This window comes from Erinaceus europaeus, chromosome 17, assembly GCF_950295315.1.
Source record: "Erinaceus europaeus chromosome 17, mEriEur2.1, whole genome shotgun sequence".
Classification (NCBI taxonomy): Eukaryota; Metazoa; Chordata; class Mammalia; order Eulipotyphla; family Erinaceidae; genus Erinaceus; species Erinaceus europaeus.
The window spans coordinates 43,730,803-43,750,082 of record NC_080178.1 but is presented as its reverse complement, the minus strand read 5'-3'; the positions used below and the strand labels follow the sequence as shown (position 1 = coordinate 43,750,082).

The 19,280-nt window shown below is 48.2% G+C and overlaps 1 protein-coding gene across 1 annotated transcript in view; it reads right to left on the bottom strand.

The window, feature by feature from the left end:
• Positions 1-11,635: 11,635 nt before the first annotated feature.
• The window catches only part of LOC132533989 (NADP-dependent malic enzyme, mitochondrial-like), a 205,211-nt gene continuing 197,566 nt past the window's right edge, over positions 11,636-19,280 (bottom strand). The window contains exons 9-13 of the mRNA XM_060177415.1: positions 17,172-17,314; positions 16,741-16,918; positions 15,359-15,434; positions 13,321-13,348; positions 11,636-11,797 (exon numbers count right to left, since the gene is read on the bottom strand). Of these exons, the coding sequence (XP_060033398.1) occupies positions 11,636-11,797; positions 13,321-13,348; positions 15,359-15,434; positions 16,741-16,918; positions 17,172-17,314 (587 nt within the window). The remainder of the gene's footprint in view (positions 11,798-13,320; positions 13,349-15,358; positions 15,435-16,740; positions 16,919-17,171; positions 17,315-19,280) is intronic.

Genomic DNA, 19,280 nt, shown 5'->3' with positions numbered 1-19,280 from the left:
GAGTTAATATAGAAAGCTGAACATATTCTTGACTAATTATGAACCTAAAGGCAAGGATATTGCAGATGAAGATTTGGGGTCTCTATTTTGGAAAAGCAGGTAAGTCTATTTTAGGTTTATTCCAAGGGGTCCATTTTTGCCTGAGCCTAACAGCTAATATGAAGGTGGATGCAGGTTACTGTCCGGGGAAATGGTGTCATAGTTGGAAAAGGACTAGAAAGCTGGATCTGGGAGAAGAGTCGGAAGATCGTTATTAAATGGGGTGGGGGGTAAGCTTGAGGCTTTAGTCACTGAGCATTCAACAAGCCAGCCTTCCAGTAGCATTGCTTGCAAGGAGCCTGTGAGGCGTCTGGGTCCTGGAATATAGACCAGGTATAAATCTCCTCTCTCATTTTTCTCCAGAAACCTCAAAGTGTAAATTCAACTTTAGCAAACATCAAAAATTTGAAGAGAAGTCCAAACTGTGTTCTTTCATTCCCCAGGTGAGTGCCTTACCCCACAGGTTCCATGGACCTATCAACCCTGGCCTCCCAAACTCTCTGCCAACCACATACTACTCTGACAGCCCTGTATTGAATCTGGTGACAGAACTAGAAAAGTCACATTCAAACTGAAACCAAAACCCAAAGGCATCCCCTCCCTCCCCAGAGTATGAGTACCTTTTGAGACCTCAGTTCAGAAGAGGCAGGTCACAGTCAGATTCAGGCTAAAAAAGAAAAGAGTCTTCAGTCTGTGATTACTGCATAACAAAGTCCAAGCACTCACTCATGGCAGAGTGGTAGGTTTATTTCAGTATTATCATGCTGGCTGGGGTGCTGCTCAGAACTGAGAATTCTCCTAGTGTCTTATTCAGATCCAGTGAGCAGGCAAACATTTTGGTCCATTCCTAGAATCGAATTCAAATCACAACAAAATAATGAAACTACAGAAACATCTAAACTGAGAAAGTCCATGTTAAAAATGAAGCTGGACAAAGACGATGTGCAAGGTAGGCCAAAGATGTTAGCTATCATCTCTTTACTGCTAAGCAGCAGGGCATTGTTGCTGAGCAACTCCTATGCCCAAAGTCAGTACAATTAGAGTTATAAGAAATGTGTCTTTCTAAGAAACAGATCTTTTATAATTTTCTTTTTTAATTTTTTAAATTATTTTCCCTTTTGTTGCCCTTTCTTATTGTTGTTGTAGTTGTTATTGTCATCGATGTTGTCATTGTTGGATAGGACAGAGAAATGGAGAAAGGAGGGGAAGGCAGATAGTGGGAGAGAAAGGCAGACACCTGCAAACCTACTTCACTGCTTGTGAAGGGACTCCTCTGCAGGTGGGGAGCCAGGGGCTCGAACCGAGATACTTAAACCAGTCCTTGTGTTTTGTGCTACGTTTGTTTCACCAGCTGCGTAATCCCCTGACTCCCAAGAAATATGTTCTTCTAAGAATCAGCTCTTCTAGAATTTTCTATCACACCTTACTTAACTGTAATCCCTAAGATTCTCAACTAAGACTCTTTGCTGGCTCTCTATTAATTAAAAGAATCAAAGTTCAGATGGCTACCGGGGCAGGGAGGGTGGCCTAGGTAGGTAACAGAAATGCATCAAGTGAGCTTCATGTAACATGTTCCATATATATATATATATATATTCTGAGTACCAGTTTTACAACTGTGTTATATGGCTTAATAGAAAATAGTAGGGTTCTCATATCTGTAGCTGATGTGACTTTGGTTGAAATATACGTAGAAATACAAAGGTTTTCTTTATTTTTTCTAAGTTAATAGAGATGGCTAGAAGTTACTGGACAATGTTTTGAGGACAGTTCCTTTAATAAAGAGATTTTATTTGTTATCTTAAGTTGTTATTTATGCAATCTTTTCCTTTCATTTTCTTCCTTTCTCTCTCTCTCTGTCTCTGTCTCTCTCTCTGTCTCTTTCTGCCAGGGATTGAACCTGCAAATTCAGAGCATCACATACAAAAAATTCTTTTGCATAACCACTATGCTATCTCCCTGGCCCATTATGCATTATATTAAGTACTTAGCACAGTTGTTGTAGAGTAAGAATGTGTTATAGGTTCCTATTGTATTTTTTCTCTCTTCATTGTATCTATATGACCATTAAAGCCTCAAAGGAAACTTAACTCTATCTCTTATTCTGCAGCCAACTTTCTACCTAGACCTCCAGGTCAAAAACCCATTCCAGCATCTGGAAATATTGCACCCGTAATATTGCCTATCACATTGGAACCTGATAAGACTGTCTTTACAAAAACAAGAACCAAAAGGTAACAACACACTGGTCTTTTGTGGGGGGGGTGGGGATCACACTTTACTAACTGTAGTCTGAGTCCTATCTTGATTCAGGGATATTAGATGTTTCCATCCATGCCTTCACATGGTGCCCTTGCATTGTGCTCCATGGTGAGGACTGCAGGGATGTCCAGGGCTCACAGTCTATCGGGGGAAGCCAGGTGTACATGATCATCAGCAGTACCAAATACACTTGAGACCTCATTTACATTGTTTAGTAACTTTGCTTTAGAATGTTAATTCCTCAGGCAGAGGGTATGTGTGTGTGTGTGTGTGTGTGTGTGTGTGTGTGTGTGTGTGTTCACTGCACCTCCCATGCCTGAGAAAGTGCAGTCAGTAATGCTCAAAAGTCAAGTGTAGACAAGAATGCTGGGATTGAAGTCCAGGCTTATCAGACACATAGGACACTAATTTCTGCAATGCAGAAGAGAACCACTGAGATATCTCCCACTGGCTGTATTTGCCTCTAAGATGATTGTTACTCTAGATGTGAAATTGTGTTCTTGTTTTTAATATTTATTTATTCCCTTTTACTGCCCTTGTTGCTTTATTGTTGTATTTATTGTTGTCGTCATTGTTGGATGGGACATAGAGAAATGGAGAGAGGCGGGGAAGACAGAGAGAGAGAGAGAGAGAAATAGAGACCTGCAGTTCTGCTTCACCACTTGTGAAGTGACTCCCCTGCAAGTGGGGAGCCAGGAAGTCATACCGGAATCCTTACACAAGTCCTTCCACTTTGCGCCATGGGCACTTAACTCGCTGTGCTGCCACCTGACTCCCTGTTGTTGTTTTCTTATAGTGTGCCACATCCACCCAATCCTTCAAAGAACATGAAAACAGAACCTAAGACCTCTGAGACTACAACTTGTAGGGATCATGAGAAAGCAGGACAGGTACTGGTCTCCCCAGACAAGCAAATGATGGGGTGTCTGCCACTGAACACAAACAGGGCTGGGAGAACAAGGGTTCTGAGTGAACATAGACCCGGCACATCAAGTGGGATTGTGGCCACTCCTGCAACCCAAGGACTCAGCCTATCAAACCCATTGTGCCGATTGCTGTTCATATGTTCTTTTATCAAACACACTCCTGGAGAAATCCAATCTTGGGGGAGCACAGGAAGAAGTGTGAAGGTAAGAAAGCAAAAGGCAGGAACAAACCCCTGGTCATTGTAGGAACTTTGTTACGTGTGTATGCAGTGCACGAAGGCCAACAGTGCACTATATTCTCATATCGAGAAGAACAAAGAAGAAGAGGAGGACAAGCAATTTCTACATCAATACCAGATAATGAGAGATAAGGACACTGCATTCAAAGACCAGGTAGTGCAATGCTTTGATTGAGAGGTGGTGCAGTGGGGGCAGCAGACAAGACAAGACCACTGCAGATGTCCCGCGCATGTCTGCCTGGCAGTGTGCCAAATCAGGCATTTCATGTGAGAATGAAGTTTGGGTCATGGCCAGGTTTCCAGGAACAGACTAAAGGCATGTTTGGTGCACTACATTTAGGAGCTGATACTACTTTCTGATCTCTTCACAGCTTATATAAATGCATTGGCGAGGGGTTTGGAGGATAAATGGAGGGTTTACTCTACTCTGTTGCATGAGTGCAGGGAAGAACATAGACAGCCACACATTTTCAGTTGCCATTCTGTTTGGCTTGCTTGAGCCACCATGGCCTTTGGTTTGAAAAAGAAAGTTCTTGACTTTGAAACATTTTCTCAGGGAGCAAAACAAACATAGAAAAGCCCAATCAGTTTGGAATCATTTGAAACACAGTCTTTGTAGAAGGAAAGGTTAGTAGCCTGCAAAAAAAGAATGATATTTCCAGTGTGTGTTTGTTTTATTTATTTTCTTTTTCCTTGCAAAGTTGAGACTAAAATCAGAAAAAGAAGAATGCATGAAGAATGCTGCTTATAACCTTGTTGTCGCAGATCCTATAAAATCACAGGGGAATCAGAAATGCCACTTTTTTTGTAAGAGTTGCTTCTGCTTCTCTTGCATATAACCCTGTCTGGGAATGTTTGAACCCACCTTCTAGAGGGCAGGTTGAAGGGATGCCAGTGGCCTTTAGAAGAGTGATGCTTCCTCTCTCAGTGGGTCTGTCAGTGTACCTCAATGCTGCAGCCTTCACACTGGCTCTCTCTGTTCCAGTTAAAAAAAAGATCATCCATACTTCCAGTATACGAGCCCATAGGAGACTTTATTATAAGAGGCAAAAATAAGAACACTCTGGAGGCTGAGAAGTGGCAGAGAAATATTCAATTTGTACAACATCCGGTGGAAGCCGCTGCAGGTGACAAGAAAGAAAGTATCCCCAGCCAAACAAATAGTCATCAGCAAAAGAAAGAAATGACCCAGAAACATTACAGGTAAGGGGCCTGGGCCTTCCTTCCCCACCATAACACTCTTCTCCTTTCTCTCCCTCTCATCCCCCACCCCTTGACACCGACCTTAGTAGAAACATGTGTGGACACATCGAGAGCCATGACTGACCCTAGCTCGCCCCAGCCTGCTTCTTTCTCATCTCAACTCCCCAGTCAACTTCTGAGGCTGTTGCATATCACAGGCCACCTTATGGGATGAGTATATATCTCAGCTTATGGGATGTGGGATTAATGTTACACATTCAACAGTAAATACAATAGTTTGCACATGCATAGCATTCCCCAGTTTTCCACATAACAATACAAACCCCACTAGGTGCTGTTTCATCGTTTTTGAACATGAACTCTCCCCGGACTGCACCTGAGTCTTTTATTTTGGTGCAATACAGCAACTGCAGTTCTGGTTCTATTTGTGTTTTCTCTTCTGATCTTGTTTTTGAACTTCTGCCTGGGAGTGAGATTATCCCATATTCATCCTTCTGTTTCTGACTTATTTCATTTCAAATGATTTCTTCATGCTCCATCCAAGATGGGCTGAAAATGGTGAAGTCACCATTTTTAAACACTGAGTAGTATTCCATTGTGTATATAGAACACAACTTGCTCAGCCATTCATCTGTTGTTGGACAACTGGGCTGCTTCCAGGTTTTGGCTATAACAAATTGTGTTTCTAAGAACATATGTGTACACAGATTTTTGGATGGGTGTGTTGGCTTCCATAGGATATATCCCCAGGAGAGGAATTGTAGGATCATAGTGTAGGTCCATGAGATGAGTTTTTAGATGAGTTAAAGGAAGCAAACCACTTTTGAGTGGGGATTCATTGACGGGAAGAGGGTTTCAGCTGTTTTGGTTTGCCTTTACTCAAGAAAGCTTTGTGTTTTTATTTTATTTTATTTATTTATCTTCGCTTTTGTTGCCCTTGTTGTCTTTCTTTTTAATTTTTTATTTAAGAAAGGATTAACGAACAAAACCATAAGGTAGGAGGGGTACAACTCCACACAATTCCCACCACCCAATCTCCTTACCCCCCCCCTCCCATGATAGCTTTCCCATTCTCTAGCCCTCTGGGAGCATGGACCCAGGGTCATTGAGGGTTGCACAAGGTAGAAGGTCTGGCTTCTGTAATTGTTTCCCCGCTGAACATGGGCATTGACTGGTCGGTCCATACTCCCAGTCCCTTGTTGTCTTTTTATTGTTGTTGTAATTGATGTCGTCGTTGTTGGATAGGACAGAGAGAAATGGAGAGGGAAGGGAAGACAGAGAGGAGGAGAGAAAGACAGACACCTGCAGATCTGCTTCACCGCCTGTGAAGCGACTCCCCTGCAGATGGGGAGCCTGGGGCTCGAACTGGGATCCTCATGCTGGTCCATGCGCTTAGCGCCACCTGCGCTTAACCCGCTGCGCTACAGCCTGGCTCCCTGAAAGCTTTGTTTTTTCTTTTGTGCAGGGTGAGGAACAGAGTGTGGGATATTTCCCTTTGGAAATAACAAATTTGAAGCAGGGAGAGTGACTACATCCTTGGCTTATGGACTGTTCTAAGAACAGAGCTGAAGAATCATGGGTAAATGAATAGTCAGTTAGGAATGGAGTCATGGGTAATGGGTCCTATACAAAGTGAGACACCCAGCAGGGAACAGGCCCAGACCATCCTTCCACAGGATGCCTTTCCCCTCTCCTCCGCCCTCTCTCTCTACTCACCACCCAGGTGCAGAGCCTCTAGTCCCGGGGCCATGGAGGTTGACAGCTAGCCTGAGAAAGAGTGATGATCTTTTGTCTTATTTTCATTTGTCAATGCGGAAAGTTAACATGTGCCTGACTGAGAAGGTGAAAAACTTGCCAAATCAGATGGAGCCTGTCCCTTCAGATGCTATCAAAGCCTCAATATACCGAACTTTTTTTTTTCCCCTGACCTTAGGTCAGGCTTATAGTGGAGCTGGGAATTAAACTGGAACATAAAAGAAAATGAAAGTCACTTGCAGAACCACAGTGCACTGTCAGTAGCCCCAAATATTCTAAATGGCCAATTAACCAATTGTTATCCTGGGTAACCCATGAATAACTCCTCCACTTCCTCTCCTGCTACTCTTCTTCCTGTCTCTACTCCCCCTTCACTCTGGTTAATGATGATACAGAGGATTGAACCTGGGACCTCAAAGCCTCAGACATACAAGTCTATTGCAGAACTGCCATGCTATTTTTACCACTGGGATACAATATCTTCTAGAGATGTTTTGATTTTAGTGGAAGGCATTTCCTCCCCCTCTCCCAGGTAGTCTCATCATTTGTGGCAGTGAGTGAGAGGAGAAGGGCAGGCTGAAGGCTAAGGGAGCAGGTACTGGGGAGGGGTTGTAATCCTTTTCTCCTTTTCACAGTTTTGAGGAAGGTTTCTCACCATCACCTGTGCTTCCTCCCCTCCAGGGCCCCAGACAAACTATTTATTTTGGATCAGTGTAATGACTACAAATGCTGCAAACAGTGTCAGCGAGACCCATCGAACAAGGGCAAGACCTACTTCTGGCCCTATAACAAACACTTGCCAGGGTCTCCCATGATCATGTGAAGCCAGAGTCCAGTCCTCGCCTCCCAGTTGTCTTGGGACTCCAGCTGGATGCCAACTAGGAGCTTGAGGAGGAGACTGTGTCTGTCCTCCCTCCCTTTGTGAATCCATGTGTGCCTGACCACTCCCAACCTCCCCCCAGTCAACCTGTACCCAGAGCATAATGTGACAGCTGTGGGGAGGAGTTATGTAGCCTCACCCTAGGGTGGAGTGCTGTCCTTCACCCACACCCCTGACATCAGTCCAGCCTCAACCTCACAGCACCTGCTGCCAGGGTGGCAGAGGAGAAGGCACCCAGCCTCACCTGAGCTGTGGTGCGCTGCCCTCAAACCCGCCCCCCCCACACAACCCCTCTCCTCACAGTCTACTTCATCCCTCTCTGGCCATCCCCTCATACCCCAGTTGACCCTACCCCAGCCAACCATCCTCCCTGCAGTCTGTTTCCCATCTCCCTATCCACCACACTCCCCTCATCCACCACCGTCCCTGCAGTCCACCCCAGTCCTCCATCCACCACCCTCCCCTTATCCACCACCCTCCCCTCATCCACCACCCTCCCCTGCAGTCCACCTCCCTTGCCCCAGTCCACGTCCACATCCACTCAAGAGTCCACTACCCACCCGACTCAGTCCATCCTCACCCCACACCAAACTGGCTGTGCTGTGCTGTCCTCACCCTCACTCTACCCCCCCCAGTCTACCCCCTTCTCTCCAAATCCACACCTCTCCCTTACTGCACCCCTCCCCTCCCAGTCCACTATGACCCACCAGTCCATTCAGGTCACCCCCACTGGATTCCCCCTACAAAGCACCCAACCATTACTCTACCCTCCCTACACCCCCACATTCTGTCCATTCTCAGCCGTAAAGCTACCCATTGCCAGAGTGGCTGGGGAGAGCCACCCAACCTCCATTTGGCTTTGGTGTATTGCTTCCCCGCCCTAACCAGTGCAACCAACCTTCCCCTTTTTGAACCCCTTCTCTAAGTCCAGCCTCCTCCCTCCACCTTCCCTGTCCATCCTCACCCACTGTACCTGCTGCCAGGAAGGAGATACCCAGCCTCACCCTGACTGATGTTTCAACCCCCTCCTCCCACCAGTGCTCTCCCCTTCCTCATTAGACCCCCTTCCCACTCCCATTAGTCCACCCTCCCTCCACCCCCCACCTGTCTATCTTCATTCTCTTACCAAACCCCTCCTCTCCATCTCCCATTAGTCCACCCTCTGCCCACCCCCCCCAGTCCACCCACAACCCCACAGCACCTGCTACCAGGACAGCTGAGGACAAGGCACCCACCCTAACACTGGCTGTGCTGTGCTGTGCTGTTTTTGACCCCGGCCCCCACCACTGCACCCCTCCCCCCACTCAAAACCCCTCCAACCCCCTGCCCTCCTTCCACCACCCCATCTCCCTTCTACCTTCAGGCCCACAATACCTGCTGCCAGAGCAGCTGGGAGGCACCCAGCTTCCCTGGCAGCCAAGGCCATGGGGTTGAAGGTGGACAGGAGATGGGGTGGTGGTGAAAGGAGGGTAGTTGGGGTGAAGGGGTGTTGAGTGTGGAGGAGGGGTGGAGTGGTGGGGGGGTGGGCATTGAGGACCAAGACTGAACATCACAGCCAGTTAGGCTGGGTGCCTCCTCCTCAGTAGTCCTGGTAGCAGGTCCTGGGGGTTAGGGGTGGACTGGGGGGTAGAGGGAGGATTCACCCCACTCAACAAACCCTCACCCCCACCCCCTACCCCCACCACTCAACCTGCCTCTACCCCTTTCAGCACCCCCAACCCAACCACCCTCCTTACACCCTCCCAGTGCACCCTCAGGGCAGCTGGGAAGAAGGAACCCAGCTTCATACTGAATGTGGTGAGCTCTCCTCACTCCCTACACCCACCAGTCCATCCCTCTCTTGGCCCCAGATCCCCTGGGACTAGTCCAGCACCACTGTCAACCTCACAGCCCTGATACCAGGACAGATGGAGAGGGTGCTCCCAGCCTAACTCTGGATTATGCATCTATCCCCACCCCCACCCCACACCAGACCACTCTCATCCTTCCCACTAAACTCCCCTATCTGCCAGTCTAAACCCCTCCCCTCAAGACTCCCCATTCCTCTATTCCAGCCCATCCCCATCCCACCCCTCCCCCACTCAAATTCCACACCCCCTCACTCTACTCCTCCCTGAACCCACCCCCTCCCCACTCCAACCCTCTCCCATTCCAATCCCTCTCCCCCACTTTATCCCTCCCACAACCCACTCCTTCCCACTTCACGCCCTCCCCCATTCCACTCATTCTCCCCCACTCTAACCCTCCCCCAAATCACCCCTCCCCACTTTACTGTGTCCCCCATTCCACTCACTCTCCAACATTCTACCCCTCCTCCAACCCACTCCCTTCTCAAATCCACCTTTCTCCCCCCACTCCAACTGTCCCCATTCCACCTCACTCCACCAAACTCCTTCCCCCCACTCCACCAGTTCCCCTCAGTCCACTCCAACCCCTCTTGTCCACCAGTGCAGCCTCCTGTCCTCCAAGCTCACCCATATCACTTAATTCCAGGGCAGCTGGGGAGGGGGACCCCACCTTTACCCCCTAGCTGTGCAGTGCTGTCTTCATTCTCATGCCCTTGGCACCCAGTCCATGCTCCCCAGAGCATCTGCCAAAGAAGCTGGGGAAGAGGCACCCAGCCTCACCTAGCCTGGGGTGTATTCCTGCTTGTGCATGTACCCTCCTTGTGTGTCACCCCTGTCCTTTTCTAATAAAGTACAACCTCCTCTTGGAATTTATGTTAAAATAATAAAGCATTTCTGTGTGCCTGCTTGCTCTTAATCTTTTTTTTTTCTCATCAAGACTTAACCACTATGGGCTGACTTTTTGAGAGACAGAAGCAGCACTGAATTTACCTCAATTCTGTGGTTGTCAGGTTTGAACCAGGGCCATGCACATGACAAAGCAGCACACTGTTCTACTAAGCTATTTTTCCAGTTCATAGTTTTTTTATCTAATGTGGTGCCTTGTTCCAGGAGGAAACCAGGGGCCTCATGCCTGCTCATTGTGACTGAGCTACCTTCCCGGACAATCTGTAAGTCTGTATTTTTAGAGAGAAGACAAGATCAAAGTACTGTCCCACCATCCATGGAGCCCCATCCAGGGCTTCAGCACTCCAGGCAATTCTTTCAGACAGAGGGAGAGCAGGAAAGACCCCAGCAGGGCAGCTTCCTCCAGTGTGGTAGGGGTTGGGCTCTAGCCAGGGCTAAGTGTAGGGCCAAGCAGGCCTCTGTTCAGGGAAGCTTTTCTGCCAGCCCTCCACTGGCCTTTGTCCAGGGTGCTCCCATTTAGTGGTAGGTCTCCAACTTTGGGCCTCCTATATCAAGGCTTTATCACAGCCCCCTCCTGGGTCCCTGCTTGTAACAGCTTTCTGTAGCTAAAGGCAAGAAGCCCAAGGCCCTGTGCTAGTGTAATTCCATTGCTCAGAGGCCTCCAGCTTCAAATGTTTTACTGTGTCCAGAGGGGGAGAGAGACTAAAGTTACCCTAGCACTGTTCCCCTGACCATGAAGCTCCCCAACACTTTTACCATTCATGGTGCTCCCATGTGGTACTGGGGTTCGAACCCAAGGCCTTAGTATGAAGAGCTATGTTCTGCCTCTCTCCTCCAGAACAGTTACTTGTGAATCTTATCATGCCTCCCCAAGCCTGGACTTTTCTGAAGGAATGAATGTTCTGGAACAACCCCCAACCCCCATGAATCTTTAGCCCGAATCCAGGAGTCATGGGACAGAGCTATGCTTTGGGGACACTACACTGAGTGTCAGCACACTGGGAGATATGGAGAGACTAAGACCTGGGCCAAAGGGGCCTATTGTGGCTGACAGATGGCAGTGTGGCTCTAGGCAGAGCAGGCAGCAGGGGTTTCCTGAGTGTCTGCTTCCTGTGTCATGCAGTGACATCACTGGCACACTCGATGTCAAGGATTAAACTCAGGATCTCATGCTTGTGACTCGTGTATTTTAGTTACTGCTCCACCACTCTGCTCTCTCATTGCTTAGCTGCATGCCCTGAACCACTCTCCTCCTGGCCAAGTGACTCCCCACACCACACTTCTCTCCCCACCAGCAGTCATGGGCACTGCCAGGGCCGAGGTCCTGGTGGGGCTTTTAGATTTCTCACAAGCTTAGGTTCAGGGCTGGCAACAGAAAGTCTGGAGAAATCCTTAAGCCAGATGTGGAGGGAGGTTCTAAAAATATGGGCATTTAGGGCCTGTGGGACAAGATGCCTCTGGGCTTCTGCTCTTGCACAGAGAGTTTAGGGATAGACAGTGACAAGAACAGCCATCAGAGGTCATCTGTATTGTGGGTGTCCCTCCCTTGCCCCTGCCCCCAGCCCTGCAGAAATGGCATCAGACCATCTGTCCACTCATGGCTTCCTTAGGCCATTTATAGCTGTCCAGTGAGAAGGAGTCATAGTCAGGAGTGTAGACCAGGGAGCAAACAAACACCTCCTTGTCCAAAGGTTCCGGGTAGTAAGTGTCCAGGTTGTGCTTGTAGGCATATGTGAGGACCTGTGAGATGGTGGGGATGAAGGATGAAGGGCCTTTAGTGTGCCCCTAAGGAGGGCAACAGGTAGAGGAGCAGGGACAGTTAGGAGGACTATATTCTATGAAGCTCCTCAATTCTAGGAAATGAAAAAACACAAACAATAATATGGGGCCAGGTAAAAGTGCTATCATTGTAATGTGCAGTGACCAGGGCTCAGGCTCCCAGTCCCCATCTGCAGGGGACACGCTGTACATGTGATAGAGCAGTGCTGCAGGTGTCTCTCTGTCTCCATCTCCCTCTTCCCTCTCAATTTCGGATTCTATCCAATAAATATTACAAATATTAAAAATGACTTGGGAAATAAATACTACAGGTATTTTCATAGCAGCACTATTTGTATCAACCCAAGTTTCAAAGCAACCAGATGCCCAATGACAGATGAGTCGCTAAGAAAGTGGAGCACTGGTGGGACACTGATCAGCTGTTAAAAATGACAAGGTCATCTCCTTTGCCTCATGTGGATGGAACTTGAAGAAATCATGTGAAGTGAGATCAGCCCCAAATAGAAGGATGAATAATGGATGTTGTCACTCACAGGCTGATCTTAACAGTCAAGGACAGAAAGGGAAAACAAGTAAAATTGAACTGAGTTTCATGTATTGCACAAAAACAGCAAAGGATTTTTGGGAAGGAGGCAGCAAAAGGGCTGTGGGGAGCTTGGAGGGAGGGTTTCTGGTGCACGGTGGAACAGAAGGACCTAAGTTAGAATTGAGAGTGTTCTGCAGATGACACATTGTACCCATGTGTCCACAACTGTCCTGTAAACCACTATCCAGACAACAAAACAGTAAAAAATTGGTTTAATCAACAAAAAAGATGTAAAGATATACATGTATATGTATATTAATAGAAATAACAATATAATAATGTCCTCAGCACTCCTGGAATCATCAAAGTTAACTTCACTGCTTCACATTTGTTTTTTCCATTGGGGATATTTCTGGGGCTCAGTGCCTGCATAACTCCACTATTCCCTGTGGCCATTATTTTTTAATGAGACAGAGATACTGGGAGATAGAATTAAGAGACAGAATTAGAGGGAGAGACAGAAGGGGAGCCACCTGCAGTACTGCTACACTGCTTATGAAGCTCCCCCTGGAGATGGGGATCTGTGGCTTGAACCTGGGTAACTTGTGCTCTCTGCGAGGTGAGCCACCACCTGGCACCTCTGATTTATGTTTATGGCCTGGGCTCTCAGGTTCCATTTCTGGTTCCATACAGTCTTCTGTGTATACACATGTGCATTCACACATATGTGCATGCATAAGATGCACATGTATACACATGTGCAGCCATGTCCTCACATACCTGTGTGTGCACAAACATAAGTGGGAGCCCTGGTTGAGAGCATGGTTGACAGGAAGCAAGGAGGGTTTATCCCAGGCAGCACATTCCCAACATCCTCTGCACCATTCTCCCCTCCTCCCTCAAGCCACAGAGAAGGCCACTTGCCTCTCTGCCAGTGTCACAGGGCAGAGGTCCTCACCTTGATGGCGATTCTCAGAGACACATCTCTGATGGAGCTGAGGGGCAGATATAGCTGAGGGGCAACAACTCACGGAAAGTCTGAACTTCACCCACTCAAGTAGGAAGGCCTGGAAGCTTCTTCACAGTCTGGGTGCCAGTAGCTAACTCCCTCCAGTCTCCCAGACTCCCGTATCTCCAAACTCAGTGGCCAGTCACCTAACTCAAGTTGGACATGCTAAGATCAACCCAGTCTGGAAAAGAGAAATTTCCCATGAGTGGTCATCCCACTTCCGGTTATCTTGTCCATCTCCAAAACTCTCTCCCTTTACACTGTCTGAACTGGAAGATGCTTTGAAGAGGGTTAAACCGGGAACAGCTGCTGGCTATGATAACATAACCCCAGAACTCATTCTTAACCTGGGCCCCGCTGCAAAAAAGTGGCTCACTTCATTCCTCTCCCACATCTTGGAATCTGAGTCTATGACCAAAGTTTGGCGTCGTGCGAAGGTAATAGTGGTTTTGAAACCAAAGAAAGACCCAAAACTGGCCGCCAGCTATAGACCAATTTCTCTCCTCTCTGTGTGTTACAAACTCCTTGAGAGGCTGCTTCTGTCACGTATTTCTCACCTTACAGAGAAATTCCTATCACCTGCCTAAGCTGGTTTCCGCCCAGAAAGATCTACCTGCGAACAAGCCCTGGCCCTCTCAACTTACATTGAAAATGTATTCCAGAAGAATTTAAAGACGGGCGCTGTCTTTGTTGATCTCACAGCAGCCTATGACACGGTCTGGCACCGTGGTCTCCTAGTCAAGATCTCAAGATGCCTGCCTCCATGGGTTGCCAACATTATATCGTTTCTTCTCCAAAACAGAAGATTCCAGGTGCATCTGGGTGACAAGTCTAGCAGATGGAGGCTTGTCTCAAGTGGCCTCCCCCAGGGCTCTGTTCTGGCTCCTACGCTATTTAAAATTTACATCAATGACCTCCCAGAAACTTCTTCAAGGAAGTTTATCTACGCCGATGACATCTGCTGTGCAACTCAGGCATCCAAGTTCGACATCCTCGAGGAAACATTCACGAAAGACATGTCTCTGATATCTGATTACTGTAAAAAATGGCGACTAATCCCTAGCACTGCAAAAAACGGTATCATCTGTTTTCCATCTACACCATGCCTCAGCTTCAAGTGAGCTTAATGTGCAGCTAGGCGATACGAGAATCCGTCTTGAAGCCCAGCCAGTCTATCTTGGCGTTACTCTCGATTGCACTCTGTCATTTCACAAACATCTCATAAAAACTGCAGCAAAGGTGGGCACGAGGAATAACATCATTGCAAGACTGGCCAGCTCCTCATGGGGCGTGAGTGCTACCACACTACAATCATCATCTCTGGCATTATGCTATTCCACTGCAGAATACTGTGCCCCAGTATGGTTCCGTAGCCCCCATGTCTATTTGGTCGATTCCAAATTATATTCCTCCATGAGGATAATTTCTGGAACCATCCGTTCCACCCTGGTTCCATGGCTGCCAGTTCTTAGCAACATCGGCCCTCCAGATATTCGTCGGGATGCGCCATCATCTAAGTTCATTTCCCACGTCTATGCTCGACCAGACCTGCCAATATACGGGGATATCTTCGCCCACCCTGTCCAACGCTTGACGTCTCGTCACCCAATCTGGTCCCCTACGCCTACACTGAACTTCTCTGTTCCAGACTCTTGGAAACAGAGTTTTCAGTCAGCTGAGGTAAAGAACAAACACCTCATCACAGACTCCTGCAAGTGTCAACCCGGCTTTGACCTAGCATGTTATGATTGGGCCCTCCTCAATTGCTATCGAACAGGCCATGGCCAGTGCGCCACTATGTTCCATTGCTGGGGAGCCAGAGACGACCCGAACTGCCCCTGCAGCTACAGACAGACTATGACCCACATAGTCAATGACTGCCACCTCTACAGATTCATAGGAGGTCTCCAAACTCTACATCAGGCTCAACCTGACGTTGTTGACTCATTACAGAAGAAGGGCAAACGCTAGAAGAAGAAGAAGAGACACATCTCTGATGGAGCTGAGGGGCGGATATAATCTCCCCTGCAACAGGTGCTGCTCAGACACCTCCTGGGAAATTTCTTGGGGGGGTCGGTGAGGTTGGGGAGGGGAGGAGGGAGTGGGAAGAGAGAAATAAGCTGAGTTTGGCCATTTCCAGAACAAAGGCAAAGTCTGAGCCTTGGCTTCTGGGGGGGGAGTGTTTGGGGGAGGTTGGCACTGCATAAACTCTCAGAAACACTCAGCATCACTCACTACAACAGGGAGACACTCCAGCAGTTGAGTACAGGCCCCCCAAGCCTGAGGGTGCGCCTTGCATGTGCCAGAGCTGAGCAGTCTCTCTCCCCCTCTTTTCCTCTCCCCCACCATCAAAATAAATATTTAGTCAAATATAGCTGGTCTTATGAATGCCCAGAGTTGTCCAGAAAAAAAATCCATGAAGCACGTCCAGTGCAAAGTCTTCTAAGAATGGAAGCAGACTAAATGTCCATCAAGAAATGGTGGACTGAGCAAGTTCCAAGATATATATTCCATGGAATACTACTCTATGACCAAAAAAAACTTGACATTATGACCTTTGGGACAACATGGATGGAATTAGAGGTGATTATGCTTAGTGAAATAAATAAGATAGAAGATATCTATCAGATGGTTTCCCTCATAAGTGAAATCTAGAGAGTGGGTACAGATGAACTTGAAAAGAGGAGGAGGATAAGAAAGAGGAGGAGGAATAGTAGGAGGAGGAGAAGCAGCACCTGAAGCAGCAGATTTTGTAAGACTTGTGAGAACTATGGTGGTTATCTTTGGGAGGTGGAAGGGTGGGGATACAGAACTTTGGTGATGAGCGTGGTGTGAAACTATACACTGTAAAATCTTATAATTTACTATTAATCACAAATTTTAAAAAGTGGGAAAAAATCTTCTGGGGCCAAGGAGACAGCATAGTGCTTCAAAAGACTTTCCTGCCTGAGGCTCTGAGATCCCAGGTTCCATCCCTGCCCACCACCATCAACCAAAGCTGAGCAGTGTTCCATAATGAGCAAATCAATTCAAACCAACACACAAACTACAGTGACTATATCAGGGCCGGGAGTTAACTCACCTGGGAACATAGGGGCTTTCCCAGATGTGAAACCCAGTCCAGGCCCAGCTCCCACAGCACGGGGGAAAGGGGAAGCTTTGGGGCTATGGGGCCTCTCCCCTCTCCCTCCTTTATCTGAAAAAGTTAGCCCAATGTGCTGAAGCTGGTGACAAGAACAGAAAGGACCTTCATGTCCACACTTTACCTGGAGGGGTATCCACCCCCTTTTTCTGAGTTGGGACAGATACTCAGACATGCACCCTACCTTTGCTTCTGGAAAGTTTCTGTGGGCTTCCCCAGCAGGTGGCCTACCTCTGCAGTGAGGAGGAAGAGCTCATCAGGGATGTTCCACACATCACCTGCGATGACACCCAATGCCAACCCTGGGAACACGTAAGCGTTGTTGCCCTGCCCAGGCATCAAGGTGTGGCCATCTTCCAGGGTCATGCACTCAAAGGGGCTGCTGCTGGAAAAGATGCCCCAGCCCTGGGGTGGGGGTAGGGGGACAGAGCTGGGAGCCCCTTGCTAGGTCCTAGAACCTGCCTATCTCAGCCTGCCCACCTACCTGCCCTCCAGCTGCCCACCTGCCTGCCCATTCACCTGTCCACTTGGACACCCACCCACTTGCCTGCCAGCCCCACTGCTCTTGGGCCATGTCCATGCCTCCTCCAGGCTCCCAGGCCCCATCGTCATCTTCCCCTGGAGAGCTCGTCTGCCCGCCTGGTAAGGGCCTGCTGACCTGGGTGGCATGGTAGCACTGCTCAGCTGTGCACTCGGCCCTGCTGGTGGGGTTGCTCAGGGCGAAGATGATGGGGCGCTCGTGGAAGGAGGCCGTGTCCCTGAGGAGTTGCTCTGTGAAGGCACCAGCCATGACTGCCACACCTGGGAGCCGGCACACGAGGGAGGAGTCACAGCTAGATTATTTGATCTTGGCCAGTATAGCTAAATGTGTTAATTACTACTATTGTTACTGCTATTGCTAATGCTACTGCTACTGCTACTACTACGGCTTCTGGTGACACCAGGCTTGACCCTGGGACCTCAGAGCCATGTTATTATTATTATTATTATTATTATTATTATTATTATTATTATTATTATACCCAGCATTGTTATTGCCCAGGCTCAGTACTTACATAACTCCACTACTCTTGGTGGTCTCTATTTCCTTTTTCCTTTCTTTCCTTCTCCCCTCTTCTCCTTTTCTTTTCTTTTCTTTTTTCTCCCCTTCTTTTATAGAGACAGAGAGTGACAGAAAGGGAGTAAGGAGAGACATCTTAAGCCTGTTCTGCTATTCGGGAAATTTTTCATTTGCAGGTCAGGACCAGGCACTTGAACCCAGGTTCTCACAAATGGGAACGTGTGTGCTCTACTGTCGCGTCTCTGGTGGGGTGCTCTACTGTCACGTCTCTGGCGGGGGGAAAGGTAACGGACCAGTTCTTTCTCGCTCAAGACAGGGGTGACATGAAGTAAAAGACACCAGGGAGCTCTCCAGCATGCTCAGAACTCGTTTATTAGCAAGGTGGACATGAGTTAAATAGAAAACCAAACAAAGGGAATTATTGAAATATGTCAGAAATTACAGGTTTCTTAAAGGCTGGCTTGGCCCTATCATAGGGGGCTGGTATCACAGGAATTGATGAGATACAAGACAGTTATTCTCCATGATGCAGCAACTTAATAATCTAAGGGTATTTGAGAGAAGCATAGGGGTTAAACCAGAAGGGTGAGACAGAGAGAAGATGGATATCAAAAAGCCATATAGTTTGGAATTTCTCTTGTCTGGGGTCTGAGGTGTGTGATGAAGTGTGTTCTTCTGTGATCAGAAGGTAACATTGAATAAGTGAATCTGCAGCCATGTGGCCTGCAGTTAATAGAGGGTAGTATTGGGGTTTCTGTGGGCCTGAGAGTCAAGAAGGAAAGAACTAAGTCTGAGTTTCCCCCCTTTTGCTCATCTCGGTTGAGAGAGACTTACCAAGAGGTTATCTTCTCAGACCTCCATCCAAGGACAGGGGTGGTTCTCCCTAAGCTCTATCAGGTTTACACATAGTCCTAACACTCTACCAGATGTGCCACCTCCTAGCCCCGGTATTTACATTTTCAGCTCTGACCTTTGAACAGTTTCGTGGGTCCCTCTCCCCAGTTTTCTAAGCTAGTGGAATCTGGGGCTTGAGTTCAGGCTCTAAGTGACATCTGAGTGGGGTCACTCTGTGCTGCAGGGTAATTACATTTCTCTCTGTTTCTCTCTCCTTTTTCCCCTTTCTATTTCTCTCTATCTCTTCCTCTCTACATAAAAAAGCAGCCAGAACTAATAAAGCAGTGTAGGAACTGAGCCCCAATGGTAACACTGGTGGCAAAATCAATCAAGCCATCAATCCAAATAAAGAGCAGGCCCTGCCCTCCTCCTCCTCCTCTCTCTCCTGCCTGCCAGACTTGCCTCCTCACAGCTGAGCACCCCATCTCCAGCTACTGTAAGATACCCCATGTCTTGCCCCCAGGCCAACCCACCTTGACAATGAGTCCCCTGGAGTCCACCATCCAGATCTTCTTGGTGGCCTCAGCCGCAGGGATGCCTTCCTGCTCCAGGGCCATGACCAGGAGGTGAGTGATGCCCAGGGCAGCCTGGGGGTGCCACACAGGACAGGCTCAGACCCAGGGAGGTAGCAGCCAGCCCTCCTCGCTCCACACCTGGGGGACGCAGGGATCCTCAAATGAGGGAGGATGCAAAAAGCCCACAGGTCTGGAAGTTCCTCCAATGCAGTGCCCGTGCACATGGCAAAGGAGTGCAGTGTCCAGATGAGGCATCGTGCCAGGCTGCCTCTAGGCTTCTCCATTTCCTGGCAGTACC